The 24,529-nt window shown below is 39.0% G+C and overlaps 1 protein-coding gene across 1 annotated transcript in view; it reads right to left on the reverse strand.

Annotated features, from left to right (window-relative positions):
- The window catches only part of Adgrv1 (adhesion G protein-coupled receptor V1), a 510,986-nt gene that overhangs the window by 467,190 nt on the left and 19,267 nt on the right, over positions 1-24,529 (reverse strand). Inside the window, exons 11-20 of the mRNA XM_021208450.2 lie at positions 21,601-21,727; positions 21,330-21,515; positions 20,407-20,587; positions 19,334-19,497; positions 17,884-18,007; positions 16,441-16,707; positions 14,340-14,466; positions 13,530-13,744; positions 11,786-12,517; positions 9,811-10,184 (exon numbers count right to left, since the gene is read on the reverse strand). Coding sequence (XP_021064109.1) covers positions 9,811-10,184; positions 11,786-12,517; positions 13,530-13,744; positions 14,340-14,466; positions 16,441-16,707; positions 17,884-18,007; positions 19,334-19,497; positions 20,407-20,587; positions 21,330-21,515; positions 21,601-21,727 — 2,497 coding nt within the window. The remainder of the gene's footprint in view (positions 1-9,810; positions 10,185-11,785; positions 12,518-13,529; positions 13,745-14,339; positions 14,467-16,440; positions 16,708-17,883; positions 18,008-19,333; positions 19,498-20,406; positions 20,588-21,329; positions 21,516-21,600; positions 21,728-24,529) is intronic.

Here is a 24,529-nt window from a genome sequence, read left to right on the forward strand (position 1 = left end):
AGAGGATATTTTGTGTTCTGCTTGGTATCTTTTTAATGCTTTTATTATGCACACTAGTTAGAAAGCATAAACATCTGTTTGTGTAAATATGTGTATGTGTGTGTATATATATATATATATATATATATATATATATATATATGGCACTATATATAATAATATATAATAAAAGGTAGTATATAAATAGGTTGACAGTGAGTCAAAGCTAAATGAACCAAGAAGTCTGGAGTCTTTTAAATAGATCTGCATCCTCTCAATAGGGTCTCAGTTTGACTTCATTTTTACATTTGGATACCTAATTCACAGGGAAAGAACTGCAATGAAATGCAAGTACCTCCCATGACATAAGATTCACTTTGGTGCTGCTGTTAGGGCTGGAGAAAACTGACTGGGAACGTGTCTACTGGAAGGTAATAGCGGAGAGATTTCTCAAAGCAACTGGACTTGTCAGGACTTTCTCCAACAAATCCTAAATTTCAAGGAGCAGCAGGAACTCATGTGGTTCTGAAGTACACAGGAGAGGGCACACAAAAGTCAACATGTCAGTTTTTTGTCTGCTGGCCATGTGGTACAAGATGAAGCAACCAGATAAGAGTTGGGTGAAGTTCTAGGTCTGTCTTCTGTCAGCCTAGTTATTCCCAGAAACCCAGTCAGGGTAGGAAGTGGTCGTGTGAGGAGGATGAAGGCTGGAAGCTGATTCAGATGGTGAATCAGAAAGACTGTGGGGCTAGGGCCAGTCTCATTCCAAGTTCCTGCTTCCTGGGCTTTAATCCCAGGTATCAAGTACACAGAAGCTAATAACAGCACTCACTGCACATAGGACATCCTTGGGACAATATCCCAACACTACAAGACAAGGTCTGAGATAGCAACTTGCCTGAGTCTTTCACGAGCCATCAAACGCATTTGCTTCGGGTGAGATGGTGCCTACTGTCAGACCTTCACATACTATGTGGCCACATGATATTTGTTCCCAACTGGTTAAAACAGGCACGCGTTAGGCCTTTTAGTGTTGGTGCTGGCAAGAAGAACTAGGAATTCAAATCCATTACCTACATCAATTCCTGATTGCAGAGAATCACTTGAAAAAAAGTCTTTCTTAAACTTAGCTCTGATTCCCATGCCTCTTTCTCAAGTAGCCTTACTCCTAGTTGTCTTTATTCTTCTAAATCCCTGGTAATTACGCTATAACACTAGTATTGCTCAAGAGTATGTAGGCCTTCACACTTCAAGCCAATTCACCCTCCACCTTAAGATGAATTGTCCAGTAAGTTGTTTATAGCTCTGCCTCTCTGTCCTCGGGCACCTCTAAATAGAGCAGCAGAAAGGAAGTAGCCTGCTCTCAGGAAGCGCCAACATTTCAAGCAGGCTTTCTATGACTTTTATATCAAACTGTCAAGGAATTCTTGTAAGAATTAGAGATGAGTTCTAAATATATACCAACTTAATTGGCTATTAAAACATCAAAGCAATGTTTCAAATTGACAACCATGGAATGATTTTACAAGTATAGATAGGTCAGGATTAATCTAATAAACTTGGAAGTAAAGAGATAAACGATATCAAAGCTAATATACAAGGAGTATCTATACATAAAATTTGATAAGTGATGTATCAAGACAGGCTGAGACAATGCAAGAAGTGAGTTCAGATAGAAGAAAGGGAACTAAGCCATCCAATTACACTAGATAAAATAGTGTTGATGCCATGACATTGTTTCAATGTGTTGAGAGGAGGAAGTAGACATGAACTCCTCCTCATCTGGCTCCAGACTGCTTACAAAGCAAATATTAGTTTTCTCTAATGGAGTCTTACTGGGTATACAAAACACACTTGAGGGTAGGCTCCATGCCCAGCAGTAGATGGCACACACAAAACAAGTGCAATGGTATTTTTTGTAGAGCTTTGTCTCATATTGCTTTGTTTGGGTATTTTTAATCTTTTGATCTTTTTTTTTTTAAGTTTTATTTATTTATTATATGTAAGTACACTGTAGCTGTCTTCAGACACTCCAGAAGAGGGCGTCAGATCTTGTTACNTCTTCAGACACTCCAGAAGAGGGCGTCAGATCTTGTTACAGATGGTTATGAGCCACCATGTGGTTGCTGGGATTTGAACTCCGGACCTTCAGAAGAGCAGTCGGGTGCTCTTACCCACTGAGCCATCTCACCAGCCCTAATCTTTTGATCTTTTGCTTCCATATTAAGATTACAGATTTTGTGTTTTTATGGGTTTTGCTTGAGTGCCTGGGTGTCTCTGTATGTATATATTTCTTTTTTTTTTTTTTCTTGCTTTGCTTTTCATTCTAGTTTGTTTGTTTTTTATTTGCCTGTCTTCTAAATAGAGTGGGGGGGGCGGGGGCATAAAGTGGGGTGAGTAGGGAGGTTGAGGGAGGAGAATCGCAATCAGAATACATAGTATGAAAAATGATTTTCAATTTAAAAAAAGCCCTTCACAAAAAATAACTTAAATACACACTGAAGTTTGCATTTGGTTATCAATGTGAGTTCATTCACAAGATACATAATGAGCACAGGAAACTGTTCCCACAATCTATGGAAAGATATGCACACACCTCAAACATCTACTGGAGACATTCATGTTGTGAGCCACAGTTTATCTCTAGTGTTACAGTTCTTCTTCTGATTTTAAATAACTGTCCATGTATCACTTCAGGGTACCAATTAATCTGTAACCTTAGAACCATTTTTACAGGTAAACTTGAGTTTCTTCGCAAAACAGTAAGTACACCACAGGCCATTTGTTTTAGAATGCCTTAAATGTTTACTGTGTACACTGTTAGTCCCCATCTTGCTTCTGAAGCATCAGTGATAGTGTTCTTTGCACTAGTATCTGCTGCTACTGTCTCTCCTGCAGGCTCAGTGTTCTCACTACCTGACCTGGTGACTGTGATGGCTTCCAGAAAGCCGTCCAGCATGCAAACAGAACTGACTGATTCATAGGCGAGACCCTCCGACCTTCAGCATCAAAAAAGACCCAAGTGCACATCTGACCCCCTGTGTGATTTCCTCTAGGGGCTCTGCTTGGCATCTGCACTGTCAGGATCTACCTGAGCAAATGTGTGATAGGAAAAGAGTGATCGAGGGTCATTGTTCTGAGTCCCTTCACTGTGTGTTCATCAGCTCCTTCTGGACCCTTCTTATCATAATAATTGCTGGACTTGGATGGAAATTAAACTGGAACCATACATAGATTCTAGTTATACATTACTATATACAAGTATTTCATCCTTTAGAAATAGAGACATCCATGTATTAACAGACAAATGCTATGTGAAAAGGCCTCAATTTATAAAGAAATATGTATATACTGAAAAGCAGGATTCTTGTGCATTTCAACTTTCAACACAATGACAACCGATGTGCTCCAATTTGTCCTCCAAATTTTGTTTTACTTATTATTTGTTAAATCAATATATTTTGGTCATATTCTTTCCCCTCCCCCATCTTCACTCACATTATATCCTCCACCCATCCAACATCATGCTCTTTCTCTGACAAAAACAAACAAAAGACAGGAAACAAAATAAAACAATAAACAAACAAACGAGAGAGAGAGAGAGAGAGAGAGAGAGAGAGAGAGAGAGAGAGAGAGAGAGAGACTGAGAGACTGAGTCCTCTTTGTGTGGGCCAGCACCTCCTGGGCTTGAGGTCTGCCTTGGTATTGCTCCAAATTTTAGTAAGGATGAATTTTTTGTTCAATCTAAGCTAAGAAACCATTTATTTGAATATGTAAATATTCAATGCTTTCTTTCAGCCAAGGCCAGGGAGTAAATAAATCCAAGGATTTACTTAGAAATGTGTGAAAGAAAAGAAGAGAATGCAAGAAAAGAAAGAGAGAGGGAGGGAGAGAGAAAGAGAGGGAGAGAGGGGGAGAGAGAGAGAGAGAGAGAGAGAGAGAGAGAGAGAGAGAGAGAGAGAGAGAGAAGAAAGAAATGTGTGAAGGATCTTTTTAGACTTAAAAAGCATGACTGGTGGGATCAGAACTGGAATAAAGCTTTGTTTCCACATTACACCTTCAAGTAGTAAAAATACCAAATCTGTAGCCTCCTGACATGCTATATAAGTATGCTCATATATATGCCATATATGAGGTTTAAACAGAAACATGCAATGGGTTTGTGCTGTATTTAGCAATGTATACCTAGAAATTTTCAGTTAAAGTTTCCATTAAGTGTCAAGAGTCCATAAGAATGAATCATCTAGGATGCTTGGCTAAAAAAATATACTATTAATGTTTACAAATATTTTATATAAAAAAGCAGCATCCACTGAAGTGTGTGTACATGACCTACAGCTCCTCTACGTGTGTGTACATGACCTACAGCTCCTCTACGTGTGTGTACATGACCTACAGCTCCTCTACGTGTGTGTACATGACCTACAGCTCCTCTATGTGTGTGTACATCACCTACAGAGACTTTAAATTCAGGTTTATGCTTTTGCCCTCACCCCCAGCTGACATCTGATGGTGGAATGGCGTCCTGATTCAGGTTGCCTAGGAACATGAATTTGACATTTCTGACACATTTAGAAAAGCCATGAACTACAAAATCTAATTACTGACACCGGAGTCTATCAAGAGGTGAAAAGATATACCTAAAGGTTTACCTAATTATCTTATTTATCTACAATGACTTTAGAGTTGACACAAACACTGAGGCCAGCAAATGGATCCGCCATAATCTTTGAAGCCACCTTTACTCAGTTTCACACTAGAAACAGTGCTCCTCAATATTGTATATCCTCTTTTGTTTTACATGTTTAATTCATTTTAATTACATGTATGTATAAGTGCGTAGGTATGTGAACCAGAGTTCAGGTGCCTTGGAGGCAAGAGAGGGTGCTGGATGTCCCTGGGATAGGAATTCTGGGCAGCTGTAATCTTCCTAATATGGACGCTGGGAACAAAACTCAGGTCCTCTGCAAGAGCAGTACATGTTCTTAATCACAGGGCAATTTCTACAGCACTGCATTCTTTGCCAGCATTTTGCTGAATACTCATAAGGAAGAGCAATGGAAGTTTCATGGAAGATCAGCAGTAGGGGTTATCAATAGCACAGCAGTCAAGTCTGTTTGCTCAGAAACAGCAGTTGTGTTAAATGTAAATCAGACTTTTTAGTTGAAACAGAAATTTAAAGCTAAAAAATTATAAATCCACTTATGGTTTTTATTCTGTTTCATGTTAAGCTAATGTATTGTGAAGGATTGTATCATATTGGTACAATACTAAAGGAATTTATTCATATAATATGGTACATGCTTAAAATAATTAAGGAAAGACACTATTCTTTTTTCTACAATGATCTTCCCCATCCATTTCTAAATTGATTCTTAAGCCAAGTGTATAAGAACATCATTCAAAGGATTAGTTATAAGATATGAGTCTAACAAGTTTTATGAATTATTGCGAATCATTTCATCAGTTAGTTACATGGAGTACATAATTGTATAATGTAAGCTAAAGAAGAAATAACATAAAAATTGCACAAAGCTGTAACAAGCAGGGAGAAGGCACATAATAACATGGGTGGGTACTGTGCTGATCCGCAGTCTACGCAATTCAGACCCTGCCTCCATGCCAAGCAATCAGAGCTCCCATATGGTTACTGACCCTATCATAATTTAGTAAGCACCTGTGATTTCCTGGGACATAGTACACCTGGGTTAAGAATAAACAGGGATGAGGTTACCATCCCACAGTCAAAAACTCTCCCAATTGTTCCTGTCTAAAAGAACTGCAGGAACAAAAATGGAGAAGAGACTGAGGGAAAGGAGGTCCAGTGACTGGCCCAACTTGGGATCCATCTCCAGAAAGGATCCAAGACTTGACACTACTACTGATGATGAGCTTATAGACAGGAGCCTAACATGGCTGCCCTCTGAGAGGCCCAACAAGCAGCTGACTGAAACAGACATACCTGTACCCAACCAATGAACTGAAGTTGAGGGCCCCTGTGGTTTAATGAGGGAAAGGCCAGAAGTTGAGGAGGAGGGCATCCCTATTGGAAGACCAACAGTCTCAACTAAACTGGACCACCAAGATCTCTCAGGCACTAAGCCACCAACCAGATACCAGACACTAGTTGGTATGAGGCCCCCGACACAAATCTAGCAGAGGACTGCCTGGTCTGGTGTCAGTGAGAGAAGATGCACCTAACTCTCCAGAGACTTGAGGCCCCAGGATGTGGAGAGGTCTGGTGGGGTGGAGTGGGCATGGGGGGGCATTCTCTTGGAGAAGGGGGAGGAGGAATGGGATGAGGGCAGACCAGGAAGGGGATAACACCTGGACTATAAAGAAAAGATTATAGATAATTTAAAAAGATAAATAAAATAAGGTATAAAAATTATGCTGGGCGGTGGTGGCGCACGCCTTTAATCCCAGCACTTGGGAGGCAGAGGCAGGCGGATTTCTGAGTTTGAGGCCAGCCTGGTCTACAAAGTGAGTTCCAGGACAGCCAGGGCTATACAGAGAAACCCTGTCTCGAAAAAAACAAAAAACAAAAAACAAAAAAATTATGCTAGTCTTCAGGATTAGCAGCACTGGAAATTGAAGGACTTTGGGTTCTCTTTATTTTTTGCTTGGTTGGTTGCTTGGTTGGTTGGTTGGCTTGGGCTCGTTAATGTATCATCAGAATCTTCCTGGAGAAGGTAGAACTAAGGGTACGGGTATATGAGGTATGGACTCTCAAACACAGTAATGAGAGCAACCTAGGCAAGGCAGGTTGAGGAAAGTGAACTGGATCTGGAAGAGACTTTTGTGAACATCCACATAAAGAGAGAGCAAAGCATATGTCATGAAAGTGTCTCATGAAGCATGCGGTCTTAAGACACTTGTGCACTAACCGATTGACTTTCCAGCTGTGAAATATTATATCACTTCATATGTACCAAAAATATATTCATATGACTATTGCAAACTACTAAAGCATAGACAGGAAGATTTACAAAGGGAAAATGTCCCCATGAATTTCCCATATTCAAAAGCCAATGGTCATAACACCATACCTAATCAAGCATAGTGAGTTCTGGGGATACAGAATTAAATCTAAATCTTCTCTGAAAGGAGTGCAGAGGGGAAGGGGGGAAGCACAGGAGTTTAATGTGTTGAGAGTATATTATATAGATATTTGAAAATCACCTTATATAATCCAGTATCATGTTAATGAATGTATGAGAAGAGAAAACATTAAAAAAATAAATAACCCATAAAAGTAATTATGGTCACTTTCAATATTTCTGAAAATAAACCAAGTAGCTATTAAATTCCAGGTCATAAGAGGCATAGAGTAAATAAAGAGTTCTCCACTCTTCTTATTTGTGGAACCTGCACATTCATAAAATCACTGAGAAGTCTAAATAGTTCCTGTGCACATTTGTAAAGTCTGAAGTTCTCCACCATACTACACTATAACAATGAAGTAAGTAATGACTAAAAACTTACTGCAATGCAACCATAAAGCCTGCCTGTCAACACAAACCGTGAATATTTTGAGTAATAACTATATATTCTAAAGCACAAACAGTAAGACAGAGCAGCATTTTCTATTTTTATGTCTTTCTAGTATGGCTTAACAGAAAACAGCTGAGCTCAAAGCTCCTTTTGTAAGCCACTGTGTTTGTGACTCTCTGTCATATAGAAGAAAATCCAGCCTTGCACGCATAACTGGTAAACAGTGGCAACTTCAGAGACTTTTAGGATAATTATGTGTACTGCAGTACTACACCAAAATTTGAAAAGTTCCATGTGAAAGCTACAAGCACATTGTATTGCATTTTAACCCTCTGCCCACCATGCACTAGGAATCAATCTCCTATTCATGCAATGATAATTTAGAATATTATTAGCTTACTGAGTTCTTCATATCATCTACATGTTGACATATTCAATTATACAAAACAATCACACAGGTATAGATCACTGGCAACACTATCTCAAACATCTCAAGTACTAGAAAACAGTCAAACTCACATTGCCTCATTAAAGTTTCTAAAATTTAGATTTATTTCATGTGAAAGATGAATTTCTTATTACCAACCAGAACTGTGATCTGTTTTCTCATAACCAACAACTCATTTTGTGAAAATATGTGCCAAACTTCAAAGTCTGCACAAACAATCCTTGTCAACCACTTTTTCCCAAGAAAAAGATGGTGGTCCATGAGATCAGCAGCTACTTCTGCTCATGATTCAAAATTGTGTCTGGACCTTTCTTCACTTACCCACCATGGCTCTCAGACATGTATGTTTGTATGCGCATGTGAGCAGTGTGTTCGTGTGGTGTACGTGTGCAGGTGTATGTGCATGTGGTGTACCTATAGGAATCTGAGTTTCCACATGTGTGGCCACACCACTATGCATGCACATGTGAAGGCCTGAAGTTCATGTTGGGTCTCTGCTGAAATACCTCTCCATTTGATTTGTTGACACAGGGTGGCTGCAGAACCCAGGGCTCACAGACTACTGCGCTCAAGTTTGCCCTAGGTATCCATTCATCTGGATTCCTGGACTTCAGGTGGCCATCACACCTACCTCGTTTTCTGTGGGATAAGGACAAGCACTCTAACCACTGAAAAATTGTCATAGCCCACCACCACATTTGTGAATCTCATGGTTAGTGCAAGAGTGAATGAGAACATGCACCTGCATGTGTGAGTACAGACTTCAGCAGCATGGAGCGGGAGCTACAGGTTTTGAGTCAAACATGGGTCCTCTGCAAGACCATCTCACCTCATGGCACAAAATATTTAAAAAACATGTATTTGTGGTTTGAGACCTTCAAAACTTAAGATATTTGCCACCAAGCTCGATGTCCTGAGCTTGATCCCTGAGATCCAATTGGCAGAAGAGAAAAATTGATTCCCATAAGTTATCCTCTGACCTCCAGAGACACAGCATGGCACATGTACACCCATACACATACAAAAATAATAAATGTGAAAGAGCAGATTAAAATCATTATCAACGTATGTGATATGTCTCAAGTTCACAAAAAAAAAAAAATTGCTGAAGATCTTTTGTCTTGTGGTTGTCACATAAACTAAGGGGACGACATAAAATTCCAGAGATCTCCAATTGAAGCTACAACAAACTCTTTGACACAGGTAACTTTTTTCAAGTTTTACTCATCCTGTTTTGCTTAATCGCCCAATTCCCATATATGTTCACCCAGATCTCCTGGTGTCAAGCTGCAGAGCAGGAGGCTCTCTTGGCTCTTGGCAGCCTTTTCTGGACACGGAGCGTTTACTGTCATGCACGACACCTGGGAGGCAGTTTCCCAAGATCTCCTATTACTAATCAGGAGAGATGGTCACGTGTGCTCGAAAGCTTAGGAAGAAGAGATAAGGCCAGTACACCAGCCTAATGAATTGAGTCAGCCAAGAATGTTGTTGGGAAGAAACAATTACAACCAAATTAGGAGAACCCTATAAAATGTTCCTCCTCAAAACAAAGGAATATTGAAATAAAGCTTCATTTTTAATTATTTATACAGGCTTTCAATATGAATTATGGTATTCAAAATATGAGTCAAATTAGAGGTGGTAATACTCATAATTACTCCTTCTTTAGAGTGATTAATTTTAAAGTTTAATAACTAAGAGTTACTTGCTTTTTTGTTATTATTTCTCTCACCTCAATAAGGTGACTCAAGCTACAATCTACCAGGAACAGGAGCTGAGACTTGTATGTGCACACATGGCTCCTACATACTTCAAAAGCTAGTTCAACCCCAGACAAATCCACCTACAATGAATGATTTACCTTGAAATTCTCCAAGCTCCTTACTTACCTCTGGTATGCAAGCCCCAGTAAAGCCAAACAGGCCATTGGCATTGTCACTTTTCTGTATTCTTAGCTGAGCAGTAGTATTTTCCTGAGAAATCTGAGCACCACCAGACACAGAGACCAGTTTAAGAAGGAATAATTCTTCTCCTTCCTCGTCACTGTCATCTCTTGCAGCAACAATGAATGACTTGTTAGTTTCTCCTTGTCTGAACTCCAGATACCCAGAAATCGGGTGTAAATCATTCCTTGCAGGCACAGCATGAAGTTCATAAATCTCTTCGGGAGTCAGTTTGCGCTCATAGGTCCTCACATCCTGCATCCAACCTGTGAATCTGTCACCGCCATCCATCCCTGCTCCAATTCTCAGGATCCCAGGACCTGAAATTAGACATGCGTTTAGATGCTATGACAGCCACTATCTCCTATCACAACCTATAAGTGTGTTTCTGTAAGCAAGACTATTTTGCTGAATTGGATGTTTGATAAGGAAAACTTAGGCATAACTAAAAAGTGATCAAATAAATATCATCTTCTATGATGACAAAAAAGAACCTGCACAATAATTGCTGAATTTTCTGATCTTCCACTGGAAGATCTGCCTTCAAATTTAAATGATGGTTACTGGGCTGGAGAGGTGGCTCAGTGGTTAAGAGCACTATCTGTTCTTCCAGAGGTCCTGAGTTCATTTCCCAGAAACCACATGGTGGTTCACAACCATCTGTAATGGGACATGATGCCCTCTTCTGGTGTATCTGAAGATAGCAAAGTGTACTCATATACATTAAATAAATAAATAAATAAATCTTTTTTAAAATTATGGTTACTTATAAGTAATTTATATCAGTCTGTCAAAATCACTTATGGGCAGAAAAATAAATAATCACACTCAGACATATATGTATTCACATATGTGTATTTCTGTGCTGTATATTTAGTTGAGTATATATGTGTCTCTGACACCTTAAAATTACTTACTGAACTAAATATGGAAAGGGTTGGTTCTGTTCCAATTTTAAAACTACTGAATACTATTCATAGAGAACTTGAAAGCTCGATGTGTTAAAAACTCATCTCGAGTTAACTAAAGTGGTGATTCTAAGGGAGTAGTGGTTTCTACAGGCCAAATATATCATTTTGTCCAAACCTAACTGAACATAGAAACCAGTAGTTCTTAGAAACACTACATTCAAGCATGAAGCACTTTTAAAGACAGTAACAGTATACAGTCCAGCTATCTATCACTACACCTCCAGAGTCCTTTTCAGGATTTTGTCAATATATAGTTCAGTTGGTTTGTTTTTATTTTGGTTTTTGGTGTTTTATGACAGGATCTCATTTTTGCTTCTGGCCAACAACTTGCTAAATAGCCCAGGTTGGATTGTTGCTCGTGATGCTCCTGCTTCAGACTCCTAAGTACACATAGTCCACAGTGAGTTACCCTAAGAGAGGGTGTGTGGTCTGGCTAAAAGCCAACCAAGATTATCCCTTCAAAGCAAGGCACAGAATTCACTGGTTCACCTGCTGATAACATAGTACCTGTAATCATTTTTCGTTACTATTTCCTCTTAATGGCTCTTCTGTCTTTTTTTCCATTACCCTTCACCTCCAGACACATTGAAGGAGAAAGAGTTTCCCAGATATAGACCTTTGCTCATTCCTGTACAAAAACAGTTCCTTCCTGATCACTAACTAGAGACAAACGAAATTCCCAGTGCTTCTTTTCTTCCCACAAAGTTTCGCAGTGATTTGCTTGCACATCTTTAACCTAGAACCTGTCTCTGATTTCCCCAGTTGGGTGTTTCTGAAACACTCAACTTAACACTGTTTTGGTCTTGGTAGGCACACGGATTTACTAGAGAAAACATAAAGTCAAGTTTCAAAATATTTGCTAGCTCATTCTTTCAAAAAACTCAAACTTTTTAATTGGAGAGTTGAGACTCTTTCCTATTCAGTGTGCTAGTCACAATGCAGACACTCACCGTCAGTAATAGCTTCTCCTTTCAGACTCTTTATGCCTCTGGGCATTGCCTTTCCGTCCAGATAGAATTCAATTATGCCATCATCTAAGATGATTAAAACATGAAGCCAAACACCTTCCTCTAAATATTTCATGACAGTGCTCTTGGCAATATATGTAACATTTGATCCAAAAGTTTTATAATGAAGGGAAAGGGTCACGTGGGTTTCATTGGTTTGGATTTTTACTCCATAGTAGATGCTACCATGACAGTCATCCTTTGCTATGAGAAATCCATTTGTGTTGGCATTAGGCATTACCCAAGCTGAAAACGTAAAATTGGCGATTGTGTTATTCCTGGACGGCTGATACTTGGGATCAACAGTCCCAAATGCACCCTCTAGTCCACTGAAGTACAGGACATCTGTTCCGCTGTGGTGACGTCGCATATGTGGTTGCAAAAGCACAGTGCTTGGAAAACTTCCTAGCAGCAGAAAGTCACTCATTGGCGGAAGGCCAGCAGTGAACTCTCTGGACAGGACTTCCCAGCCAACCCGTACATCACCAAAGACACCCTGTTGTCTCAAAATGGTGAAGCTGGTAATGTAAGACATGTCGGCTTCTGAGAGGACATCCTCAGCCACTTCTCTCTCCAGACACTCTGGAGCTAAGATGAAGATTCCAAACGGATCATCATTGAACGGAATCATGACTGTCACCTGAAGGTTGGCTTCTGCTAGTTGACCTCCAGGACCTGTAATGAGGAAATTCAGAATATTTTAAAAGCCAGAAGCTAAAGACTTTTTAGTCTAAGAAAAAAAAAAGGCAGTATGTTTTACAGAGAAATTTCTAGTCAAATAATTTATTCATTATCAGTAAAATAATGGCATCATCATGTTGTTTTCACCACATTTGAGGGGCAATGCAAGCAAATAACATCAATTAACATATCCATATTAATAATCAGTCAAGCCCCTACCAATAAAAGCATTTTATGCTTAAGCTGAAAATGGTGAGAAAGAGGAAGCCTCCATCTGTAAAATGGAGTTTTCCAAAGACCATAAAATGAACCATGCCAAAAATATTTTTTGGCTGAGGGCATAGATAAATGGTAGAGCATGTGATTAACAGAAAGTCCAAGCAAGGTTCTATGCCTAAGACCAATGAATAAACAAGAAAAACTAAGTTAACACATGATTAACACAGAGTCCAAGATTCTATCCCTAAGACTGATAAATACATAAACAAGAAAAACTAAGTCAGATACAGTGCCATATGCCTATAACCACAGCACTCTAGAGATGTAGGCAGTAGGGTCCAGATGTAAGGTTAGCCTGAGCTGTACAATGAGATCACATTTCAATAAACTGAAACAAAATTTCATCCCTGGTGGCACATTAACAGTGAACTCTCTGGGTCGTATTTCCAAGACAACCTTTACATCACCAAAGACATCCTGATGTATCAAAATGGTCAACAAAAAAGGGCTAGGATGTACCTCAATGGTAGAGCACTTCCTAATGTATACAGGCTTAGAGTTTTACTCTCAGCCCTACAAAACCAGAACAAAACAAGACAAAAACAAAACCAACAAACAAAAAACACCACCAACAAAAAAAATCTTCTACCAAGAAGGTACTTTGACATTAAAATCAGACAATAATAATACACTTAACCTCACTGGCAACTTGGTTTTGTACACAATTCTATTTAAGTAAAATCTATAAAGTTTTGATGTTAACATAAGAGATGGAAAAGGTTCATACCTGAAATATTTACAAGCCTTAGAATATAAAATTCATTGAATTCAGGAATCCTATCTGGGAAAGCTCGGAGAATTACTGGTTTTGCTCCTTCTCCATCTGTGAAGTTAACAGTCCCTGATGTTTCAGAGAACTCTTGTCCAGGCCGCAGAGAAGCATTCTGGAACAGCTGCCAAGCCACAGAAACATTGCCAAAGTGTCCTCGGTGCCGTAAAATCCTGCGTGAAAATGGAACAAAAGTGTTTTTACGAAACGTGTACGTGGTGAATATGACTGTAACAAAAGCACTCTGTGCTCCCTTGTACGTATACATTTTCGATTTATCTCCAAATTAGCCAGCCAGTCTCACTGAGAAACCATGAAAAAGACAACGTAGCAAGACCAAAAAAAAAAAAAAAATCTTAGAATCTCTTCTTCAAAGCCAAACAGCATGGCAAATTCTAAGCCCGAGTGAAAAAAAGAACTTGATAGTAATGGGCAATGTTTTTCAGAAGAAAAAAATCCGAGGCACAAGGAGTCACAAGTTGCAGATTCTATGAAGATTGTTCCTGGAGACTGAATAACTGAGATCCTCTAGTCTTGAAAAGATAGACATGGGGGGAGAAGGGCAAAGAGATCAAGTTCTGTCCTGCAGATGAATGGTTGTCACGGAGAGTTGCTTACTGAAAAATATTATAGCAAGGCATAAACAAAGTTACCATTTAACCCATTTACATTTATATCTGAATAGATGAATAGTGCTTCCATTTTTCCCCCTTAGTGATCTCATTTTCTTGAATCCAATTTTCACTTTCCTTATCCAAATACACTTACCAAAACGCATTTGCCTTTCCCTCTTCCACCGCTTTGTCTATGGGCTCCAGAGAGAAAACACCATTTGGGTCATCGTTGGCTTCAATTATGACTGTAGCTACCCCATACTCATAAACCACCGTGTCACCTAAATTAAACACGAAAGAGTCAGTCATTTTTTTTAAAAAACCTAAGTTTTATTTTAACAAAATTTCTTAACATGTTTTCATTTTATTCACTTAAATTTTAAGAAATATGCAACTACAGATACAAAAAGGCTTTAGGGCTGGCTTCATGAGGAAAGAGCTTGGTGTATGAGGTATGGTTTCCAGCCCATGGGTACTCTGCATTCAGATTCCAGCCGCTGAGTAAAAGCTAAGGGAATCTGTAACCCCGGAGAGGAGACCAGAGGCGGGGAGACCAGAGGCGAGGAGACCAGAGGCAGTTGTATCCAAGGGGTTGGTGGGCCAGTCAGCACAGTTGAAATTGCACAAATGAGGTTCAGTGAAAGACCCTGCCTCTCAAAACATGAACAGACTGCTATAGGAGGAAGCCTAACTATGCATGTACACGGGTGAACACACACACATACACACACACTAAGTAACTGTGCATGTGCATATATACTCCCAGTAGGCGTACATTGAAAGGCACTAGAAATAGCAAAACCTCACTAGTTCACTAGAAATAGCAATAGCCACAGCCAGCGACTAGACTCGAATTATTAAATAATTTTTTTAAAGTCAGGGCTTCCAAAAGAACTGTATAATTTCAGGATTGTGACAGGAAAATTACACAGTGAGGTTGGAACACCTTGCTACGAGAAAAAGTGAAGAAAAGCTTGAAGAATAAGAAGGACATGTCCAAAGACAAAGACACTGTGCTGGATAGATCGAACTTAAGTGATGGTTATAAAAGCAATCATGTCACTAAATAGAAATTATGATTTTATTCCAATAAATATTGTTGTGGTAAATCTCCAACCAAATTTGCCCCAGCAATGAAAACACAACTCAGTTAATATGAATAAATGCTGTGCGCCTAGATTGGGCGGATCTACAACTACACCACCATCTTCCACCATCTTCCACATCTAGAACTTGCGGTTTCTCCCAGCCATGTGCTTCTGCTCTGCTTTTCTTCTTCTTGTTCCTTTTCTGCATCCTCTCCCTCTTCCATTTTCTCCTCCTTCCCTCTTCCACCTTCCATTTATCTGCCCAATCATCAACTCTCCTTTATTTTACAAATTAAGGTGGGAAGCAGGTTTACAGGAAATCACCTGAGTGCTGACTCATTCCTTGTTCACAATCACACACAGGAGAACTGAATAAACATCAAATATAATTAGCCCCAGGGCTATCCATAACAAAATATCAGTGAAAATTTGGAAAAAAAAATTTGAGTAATAACACAGCTACATAATTTCATGTTAACTGGCCACAAGCATTTATTAATGACCCTAAGAAGTAAGCTTGTAGGTCATCACTTTAACTAAAGCAAGTATAATGACGGGACAATCCAAAATCCTTATGAGGACGTATGAAGAACACAGAACTGCTGCTGTGGTGTTAGTGCCAAGGATAAAATACCTGTGTCAAATAAAAAAGAACCATCAGGCAAACTCAAATGAGACATATTCAGGCTTGTGGCTTTGCTGGGAACATGAGAGTCAAAGAAAGACCACAGAAGACTGGAGGAACGTTACCTTTAAGTGAAATGCGTAATTCTAGTTGCCAGGCAGGGTAATTTTGCTGCATTACTGGGAGAACTAAAGAAACCTGGAAGGTGACAGGGGTGGCAGTCTGCACTGCTGTTAGCTTCCTGACTTCCAAGCTGTGCTTCCTTTCAGGCATGAAAACAATGTAGCTAAATAGCCATGGAGGGCCTGGAAACAGGAGCCAACGCCTCTCTGCTTATAAGTTGATTTCCCAGAATTTTATCCCAGTGCGATTTCATTTACACTGCACAGAAAGGTTCAGTGACCATCTTCTTCATCCAGGCAGTGAAGAAAGCAACCGTACACAGCTTCTTCCTGAGCAATCTCAGATTATCGAGAAGGTCGACCTAGCACCGCTACCTACCAGAACAGAAAACCACATCAGCCAGAAGAGTAGTTACTTACCCGTTGAATTGAACAGGATTATATAAAAAGGCTCATCTGTTTCTGGAACTCCATCATCACTGACATACACAGATATACTCTGCTCTCTGCTTCCAACTTCAAATACAAGAGTTTCTCCTTTCTCAACAGGAACGAAGTCTCCCTCTTCTCCTGAAGCCTTTCCGTCCACGGTAGCATACTGAACAGTGCAGGCCACATCAACAGATCCATTTCTGAGAACTGTAAAGTTGGCAGTCTCACCCTCTTGGACCCTCAAAACGCGAGGCTCTGAAGTACACACAGAACAGAAATACCTCAGCCTGTTCCAGTCTATGCGCGTATTCTCAGATCACTCCTGTGTCTGCCTGACATTGACAAGGAAAGCCTGGACTCGGGGTTTACTCTGCTCCCCCTGATACAAGCTCCCTCTGAAGGCCTCAAGTCAGTGGCCCTCCTTGCCGAATGCTCAACAGTTCCTAGTGTCTGTGGCAACTGAGCTATCTGTAAATATAAGATTTCCTTCTTCTTCCAACTGCAGCTTAATATATACCTCATGTTAATGGTAAGTTCCGTGAATAAAAATCTCTTGTTTCATTTTGACATGGTAGTTAGAAAAAGGACAAGCATAAGACTAATTCATTAACTACATATTACCTGAAGGTTAAAAATGGTGTAAATAGAGGCTCAGGATGCTACTATATGTTAAACTTCATCTATGTACATCTTATACAAAAGAGATTTCAAAGAATTAAAATTTCTTTGAAACTAAACATTTGATTAAGTCTCATAAACAAAACTAAAAGATGCTTCAGGAGCAAAAGACAGGTGTAAGGAAAGAAGTAAAATGACAAAAAGGGAGGATTCTTAATTAATATGTCGATTAACCATCAGCTACTGTAACAAGTGACCACTCTTAGAAAGAGCAGCAAGGCCCAAGCCCATCAGACTCTGTTAGCAAATGACTTCCCAGACAAGTTCCTCTTGTCTACCCAAAGCAAGGCATGCTGGGGGATGCAACGCAAGTAGCCAGCTGCCAATTGCCCTTTCTTGTTTTGTTTCAGAAGGTCCTAAAAATAAAAATGTTTAAACTCAAACAGAACACAAATTATCAAATGAATCATAAAATTATACTTAAACAAATTGATTACACTATAGAAAATGTTAAGTTAATAATTCTTCTTAAACCTATGTATGGGGGCTGGAGAGATGGATCAGCAGGTTAGAGTACTTGTCGCTCTTACAGAGGAGCCACGTTTGAACCCCCAGACCCACATGACAGGTCACAGCCATCCTGACTCCCGTTGCAGGGATCCATTGTCTCCTGTGACCTCCACAGGCACACGGCATTCACGTGGTACACATGCACACATGCTTGAAAAAACATACATACAAATAAAATTGTCTTAAAACATATATATTATTTAAGACTGATGTAAACTCACTCAAACAACATAGCAATATCACCTGCAAAATAAATGGGGTCATCGTTCCTTAGAATTCTCAGGGAGGCAGTTGTCCTGATTCCTGTTTGAGCTCCTCCAGTGGCATTAAGTAGGATAATGGTGAATTCTTCCATCTCCTCTGGAATCTTTGGCAAAATGGTACACACTTTAAATCAAGTGAATCATGCATCTAATTACATTATGCATGCCTATTATTTGTTTTTGAAAGCTCAGTTATTAGTGCTCATATTCATTTTCCTCTCATTTTCTTTAAAAGTTTTCCCATAAAACTCCGATTGCCCTAAAATCATTTCAATACTGTTCTTCCAGCAGCCATTTTATTTCAGGAGGGGCAATAAAGTATAATGGGAGTAGGTATGTTTTCAGTTAAGTAAGGAAAACCTAGCCATGCCGCAGAGGTTTATATTATTTCTATAAGAAAATGGAAAACCAGTTAATTGTAAGGGAGAAAACAGACCAGAAAAGCAATGTAACAGCTGAACCCTTCCAAACAAAGAACTACCAGTTGCTGGGCTATTAGCTCCCCAACTCTGTCTTAAAACCTTCTGGAAGGTTCCTGAGGAGATCCAAAGACATCCTCACTCCCATGTCTTCCAAAAGATGAGATTTCCCTTTCTCTGACCCTTACACACCCAGATGGTTACTATTTTTCTTTCTCACTGTCGGTGTGACTTAGTCTTCTCCTCAACACAAAACGGGGAAGAAAAAGTGATGGGTTTGTTTGCTGGGGGCCAGTTCTGAGGGAAAGGGACAAGTTTCACTGCTTTGCCCCGAGAAAGATCCACTCTCCACCTTAGCAAAGTTCTTTATCTTTCCTGATAGGCTGGTGACACCAGTGCTTAGTGACCTGATATTGAAATGCACGACATACCCAGAAGACAGCTGCTCCTCAAATTGCCAAACGCGGGTAAGTTGCTAAATGTCTCCCAAAACTCTGAATCATGATTTTTGATATATAATGGGTTACTGACCAGTGTCAATTGTAAGAATTTTAGAAATGCCTTTAAGGCCGGGCGTGGTGGCGCACACTTTTAATCCCAGCACTTGGGAGGCAGAGACAGGCGGATTTCTGAGTTTGAGGCCAGCCTGTTCTACAAAATGAGTTCCAGGACAGCCAGGGCTACACAGAGAAACCCTGTCTTAAAAAACCACAAAAAAAAAAAAAAAAAAAAAGAAAAGAAAAGCCTTTAAGACACCCCTAAATAGCTATCTTGCTTTATAACCAGCCAGTCATGCTAAACCTCTTTAACAAACAACATCAGCACAAAATGTATCGCCAGGTATTTAATTATTTAATGAAAAGGAATGAATAAGCTGTAAATGTAGACCACTTGCATGACATAGAGTTTGACCATCAGCACCACAAAAGATAAATCTAGCAAATAACACCAAAACGGTGTGATTCGATGCTTACGACAAGCCAGGCAGGAAACTACATAAGCAGCACTTACTTCATCTACGAGGGAGTAGACAGTGATGTTTTTAAAAAATTCTTGGTCTCCAAAACAAACAGTTCCTTGCACAGGAAATACATCTTGCGTAAAGTCTGGACTAACCATCCATGATACATTAACAGCACCAAAGTTGCCTCGAGTTCGTATTACGCCATAAACAGCTGAGAGACATACACAGGAACATAGGATGAACAAGCAAAATAAGCAGAAATCAAACCCCTCTTCATCAATACTTGCTTAGCATATACTCCGAGGTTGATGTGGTGTGTGTGTGTGCGTGTGTGTGTGTGTGTGTGTGTGTGTGTGTGTGTGTGTTTAACCTGCTCAATCTTTTCCATTGCACTCTGGGACATTAAGAATCATGGCATAGGAATGGAATTAGAATCAGTTATGTCCAACTATTATAAAGTCCTACAAGCAAATTCACCAATGTCATTTGCTGGAAGGCTGCCTTGTACTTTACAAGCAAAGTCATCTTACTACCCAGACAGTGCTTTAAAAACAAAAGAATTATCATCCCCCGGCACTGCAGTGGTTTCCCAATAGTGACCCTTAGCTGTAGTGTGCTCTCCATCTGACTGACTTGATTCCTTCCTGAGTGTCTGAGTTTACACTGCATTAGCTAAAAGCAAACTGTAACTAAGCTCTTCACTGTCACCCCAATGCTATGGAAAACATGAGAACAGCAAGCCTAAATATGAGTTTTAAAAGAGGAGTTTCTAAGGTGCATGCAATTTCTGAGGCAAAATGAAAAACTGACAATAGCTACAAAAGAAATGATCTAAGGGGTGGTGAGATGGGACAGCGGGTTAAGAGCACTTACTGCTCTTCCAGAGGACCTGGGTTCGATTCCAACATGTAATTAGGTGGCTTACCACCACTAATGTCAACTTCAGGGGATCCAACAGCTTTTGGCCTCCATAGGCCGTACATACATATGGTGCACACAGATATCCACAGGCACACACAAATATACACATACATAAAAATAATTCTTTAAAATTAAGCAGAAAAGAGATTAATGTCCTCTTCAGAGAACAGAATAAAATGTAGCAAGCAGAATAATTTACCATGATAGACATCCTCCCCTTTGCTCTCTTTTATCGATGCAGTCAAACCATCGGAAACAAATTCTATAAGCCCATGAGGATAGTCGTTTTTGAGAATCGTTATGTTGACAAGTGTAGCACTGCCCAGCTTGCTCTCTCTCTCACCATGGCTGCTGAGGACCACCCAGAAATGCTCGTCCAACTACAAAAGGCATGCCGAATTAGGCAAAGATGTAAAGTTGAAGTTTTCATTGCAAATAAAATGTGTATGTGACTGACAATGCTACCATGTTTAACTTCTCAGCATCAAACATCACATGGAAAAGACAAGAGAGCTTATATTATTCCTAATTTTTAAAACTACTTGCCAACTCACTGAAAGACAGGAGATATTACTTTACTATATATATATATATATATATATATATATATATATATATATCCATACTATTTTAAGCTAATAAAAATTCAAGGCCTTTTCATTGGTAATTGAATATTCATTTAAATGAGCAAGAATAAAAAATAAAATTAATTTGAAAGATGCATATGAATTACAGTATAAATATATTGGAAGTACATCTGATTCTTCTATTATAAAGCAAATTAATTTCTTTCTGAAAAATAATTTCGTAGCAGAGCTTTAACTCCAAACCACACCAGTAAGAGTTCAGTGAGTATAGACCATGCAGAATAAAATGTATCGTAAGTGGAGAAAGCTGGGCTGGCACAGAAGCCCGGAGCACAGAAGCCAACCAAGCTGCTCAGGGTTTGCTAGTCCTTGCTTGAGGTCAAGAATACACTCTTATAATTTGAATGAATTGTATTCTGATTTTCTAAACACAAGTACCTAATTCTTTCTTAGGTCTTTCTGTCAATGTTCAAAATATTTCTATTCTCAATATCCTGATACTGTCAACCTTTCACAAGGACTTGGCACAAGGTACCTCTGGCGTGCCATCCAGTCTGGTGAGGAGGGTGATCACTACTTCCCATTCTCCTGGGGTGAATTCTAGCACCCCCATGTTTCCATAGAATTCATTGCTCTCTCGGGGTTCCACGTGAAAACGGAGAAACTGTTTAACAAGCGACCCCCTGGACCGAGTAATCCGGAGCTCCACGGCATCTCCTTCCTTTAAAAACAAAACCCACAAGAGGTCAATTTCTTCTATAACATTTTTCTGAAGTTATGAATCCAGAGAGAAGTTTCAGACTTACTTTTATAACATAGGGTCCTCTAGAATCATAAGAAAATTCAAAAATGCCTCCAGGGTCATCATTTTCCAAAATAATCAAGTCTCGGCTAGTATAGCCCGATTTCAGGACGTCACTGTCCACGCTCACACTGAAAGTGAGAGGGAAAACACACTCGGTTACTCTGAAATTTTCAAGATTTTTTTTTCAGGTTTTCTTTTAAAAAAAAAAAATCACCAGCAGTATTTTAAATTCTTCCAAGTAATTAAAAAAGCAAATAAGGTTTATACCTTAAAACAAATTTACATGTATTAAAATCACTTCATACTAAAACTGTTTTTCATTGATAGCACTTACTGAAGGATTTCTGAATTCATTATATCCTTTTTATTTAACTAGATTTCATAGGTACATAAATAATAGAGAAATTCATATGAAGTATCAAATCCTATCACATTTTATTACCATTTTAGAAAATTATAGTTTGTAATTAGTAGAAAACATATTGAAACAACTTGATAGCTGCTGGGTGTTGTGCTTCTCTGATACATATGTTCTCAATGTTATATTTAAGTCTCCTTAAATTTACAGTTATATTAATTAAGTAATATATTAAGTGGGTAAATACAAACCACAAATAGGCAAAACTAAATAAGTAAACACAATTATGATCTGGCTTTTGTAAATACCTTTTGCTTTCAAGTGCTTTCTATATGTCTCAGTTGTAACCTCAACTATTTTTCAGGGAAAAAAATGTAAAATAGAATGAAAGAAATAAAGTGAATCTGAGATGCTGATATGCAATAACAACAAGTGTGTGTGTGTGTGTGTGTGTGTGTGTGTGCGTGCACACACAAGTGCATGTGTGTGGAAGTGTGTAATTGTGTCTGTTAACAAATAGAGAAATGGATAGATAAAACATTTTATAATTTCAGGTATTTGTGCATAAGTATAATTAGGATGATTAAAGAGACTGCAGGCTGTGGATCTAGAGTGGGGCCTTAGGAAGTTTAGTCACGCAAACTGGATTAAAGTTCTCCAAGTATGACTTCTCAGGGAACAAAGAATACGGTCATGATCTGAATCCCGAGACACAGTGAAAACACAGCCACCAGAGACCTGGACACAGGCCTGTGGTTTCTGTGTGGCGAGGACATGAACAACAGCCAACATGGCACACGCTAGTGACCACAGAGGAAGTAATCCGAACACCAGAGCAATTATTTGTTGTGTGGTCAATGACTCTATTTCATTTCTATAAATATCCTCATTCCTTAAAATCTCCGGTGTCCACATAAGCCAAAGACATGAAAACTGGATGAGAAGCAGAGTATGCAAATTCAGTTTAAACATTAAATAAGTGAAGTTATTTTTAGACTTTGTAAAGTATGCTATCATGTATAATGTAGACTCTGAAAAAATCTCTATGAAACACAAACACGGAAGGAAGTACAAAGATACACCCAGAAACGCTACAGATGCCATTTTCTCTGTTAAGCAAAATACAGGATTCATAAAATATTTCACCTCTAAACCACAGCAATTATTCTCCAATGTAAACTCTATGGAAAGTTAAAATTTAAAACTCTTCAAAACATGTGATAACAGTCAATTGTTTAGTGTTTATTAAATATTCTAAACACAGCCATGGTGCAAAACTGAGTCCCCAAATCCCAAGGCATTCATATAGCTCCCATTGTTACTAGAGAATGGGATCGCAAACCGACATGCACAACAAGGTGGACAGGCCACATTGCTCAAGCAGTGCATCGCTCATGCAGAAGGGCAATTCATCAGAAAACCATCATGCACAGGACAAGAGACTTAGCCTTCAAACCACGCCGTTATTCTGCACACTTACCCAAAATACACAACAAATCTTTCCGTTTCTACCCTGTCAACACAGAAAGAATGGTGGGAAGGGTGAAGAGAAGGCAAGCAGACTCTGCTAAATTCTCACAACGACAAGCTTCCAGTAGACTGGTAAAAGCAAGTTAGAGAAAGCACACTGCATCCCTGCTCATTGTGTCCACTGCTATTGACAAACGCTAGCAAGCCCACTTTTATGGAAGATGACCCCATGACCTGCGAGCATGTCCAGACATTCCTTTCTGGGCCCCCCTCCAAAGTGTGGATGCTGGCCAAGTACTCTGCATGTCCAGGAGTCACAGCAGCTGAGCAAATTTCATTCAGCTGGACTTGTAATTACTCACTTTAATGAGGTTTGAGGAAAAAGTTTTCCATCCTCAGATCTAAAGCCAGTTGCTATTTGAATTAAAATCATCAAAACTCTGTGGCAGAGACATCTGTACCTTTCAATGTTTGCAGAGAAATATATTCAAGGAGTCACAAGACATCATCACTTTTAATTATAGTTCTATGTTAGGAAATCTAAATACTTTCTAGATCCCCAATGTATTTCATTTTCAGATAATCTTGAAAGGTTCACAGCAGAATAAGCAGACCTTATCATTTATAAAGAGTTATATACATATAATTAGTTTTTATTAATTAAAATGACAAAAAAAATTGTTTCTAATTGCAAAATATTAGAAAGAATACTTTTAACAGGTATTATATTGAAGGTACTTTTGTTTTGTATCAGATCAACTTTTGCTTGTATTTAGTTTAAATATAAAGTACTTGAGTTTGACCGTCAGAGAAAAGTGTATGATTCACCCCAATAAAGTATCACTGTTTTGTTGCAATACAATCACACTAACATTGGTTCATTCAATACAATCACACTAACATTGGTTCATTCAATACAATCACACTAACATTGGTTCATTCAATACATTCACACTAACATTGGTTCATTCAATACATTCACACTAACATTGGTTCATTCAATACAATCACACTAGCATTGGTTCATTCAATACAATCACACTAGCATTGGTTCATTCAATACAATCACACTAGCATTGGTTCATTCAATACAATCACACTA

Source organism: Mus pahari, chromosome 11 (assembly GCF_900095145.1).
Source record: "Mus pahari chromosome 11, PAHARI_EIJ_v1.1, whole genome shotgun sequence".
In the NCBI taxonomy this organism is placed as follows: domain Eukaryota; kingdom Metazoa; phylum Chordata; class Mammalia; order Rodentia; family Muridae; genus Mus; species Mus pahari.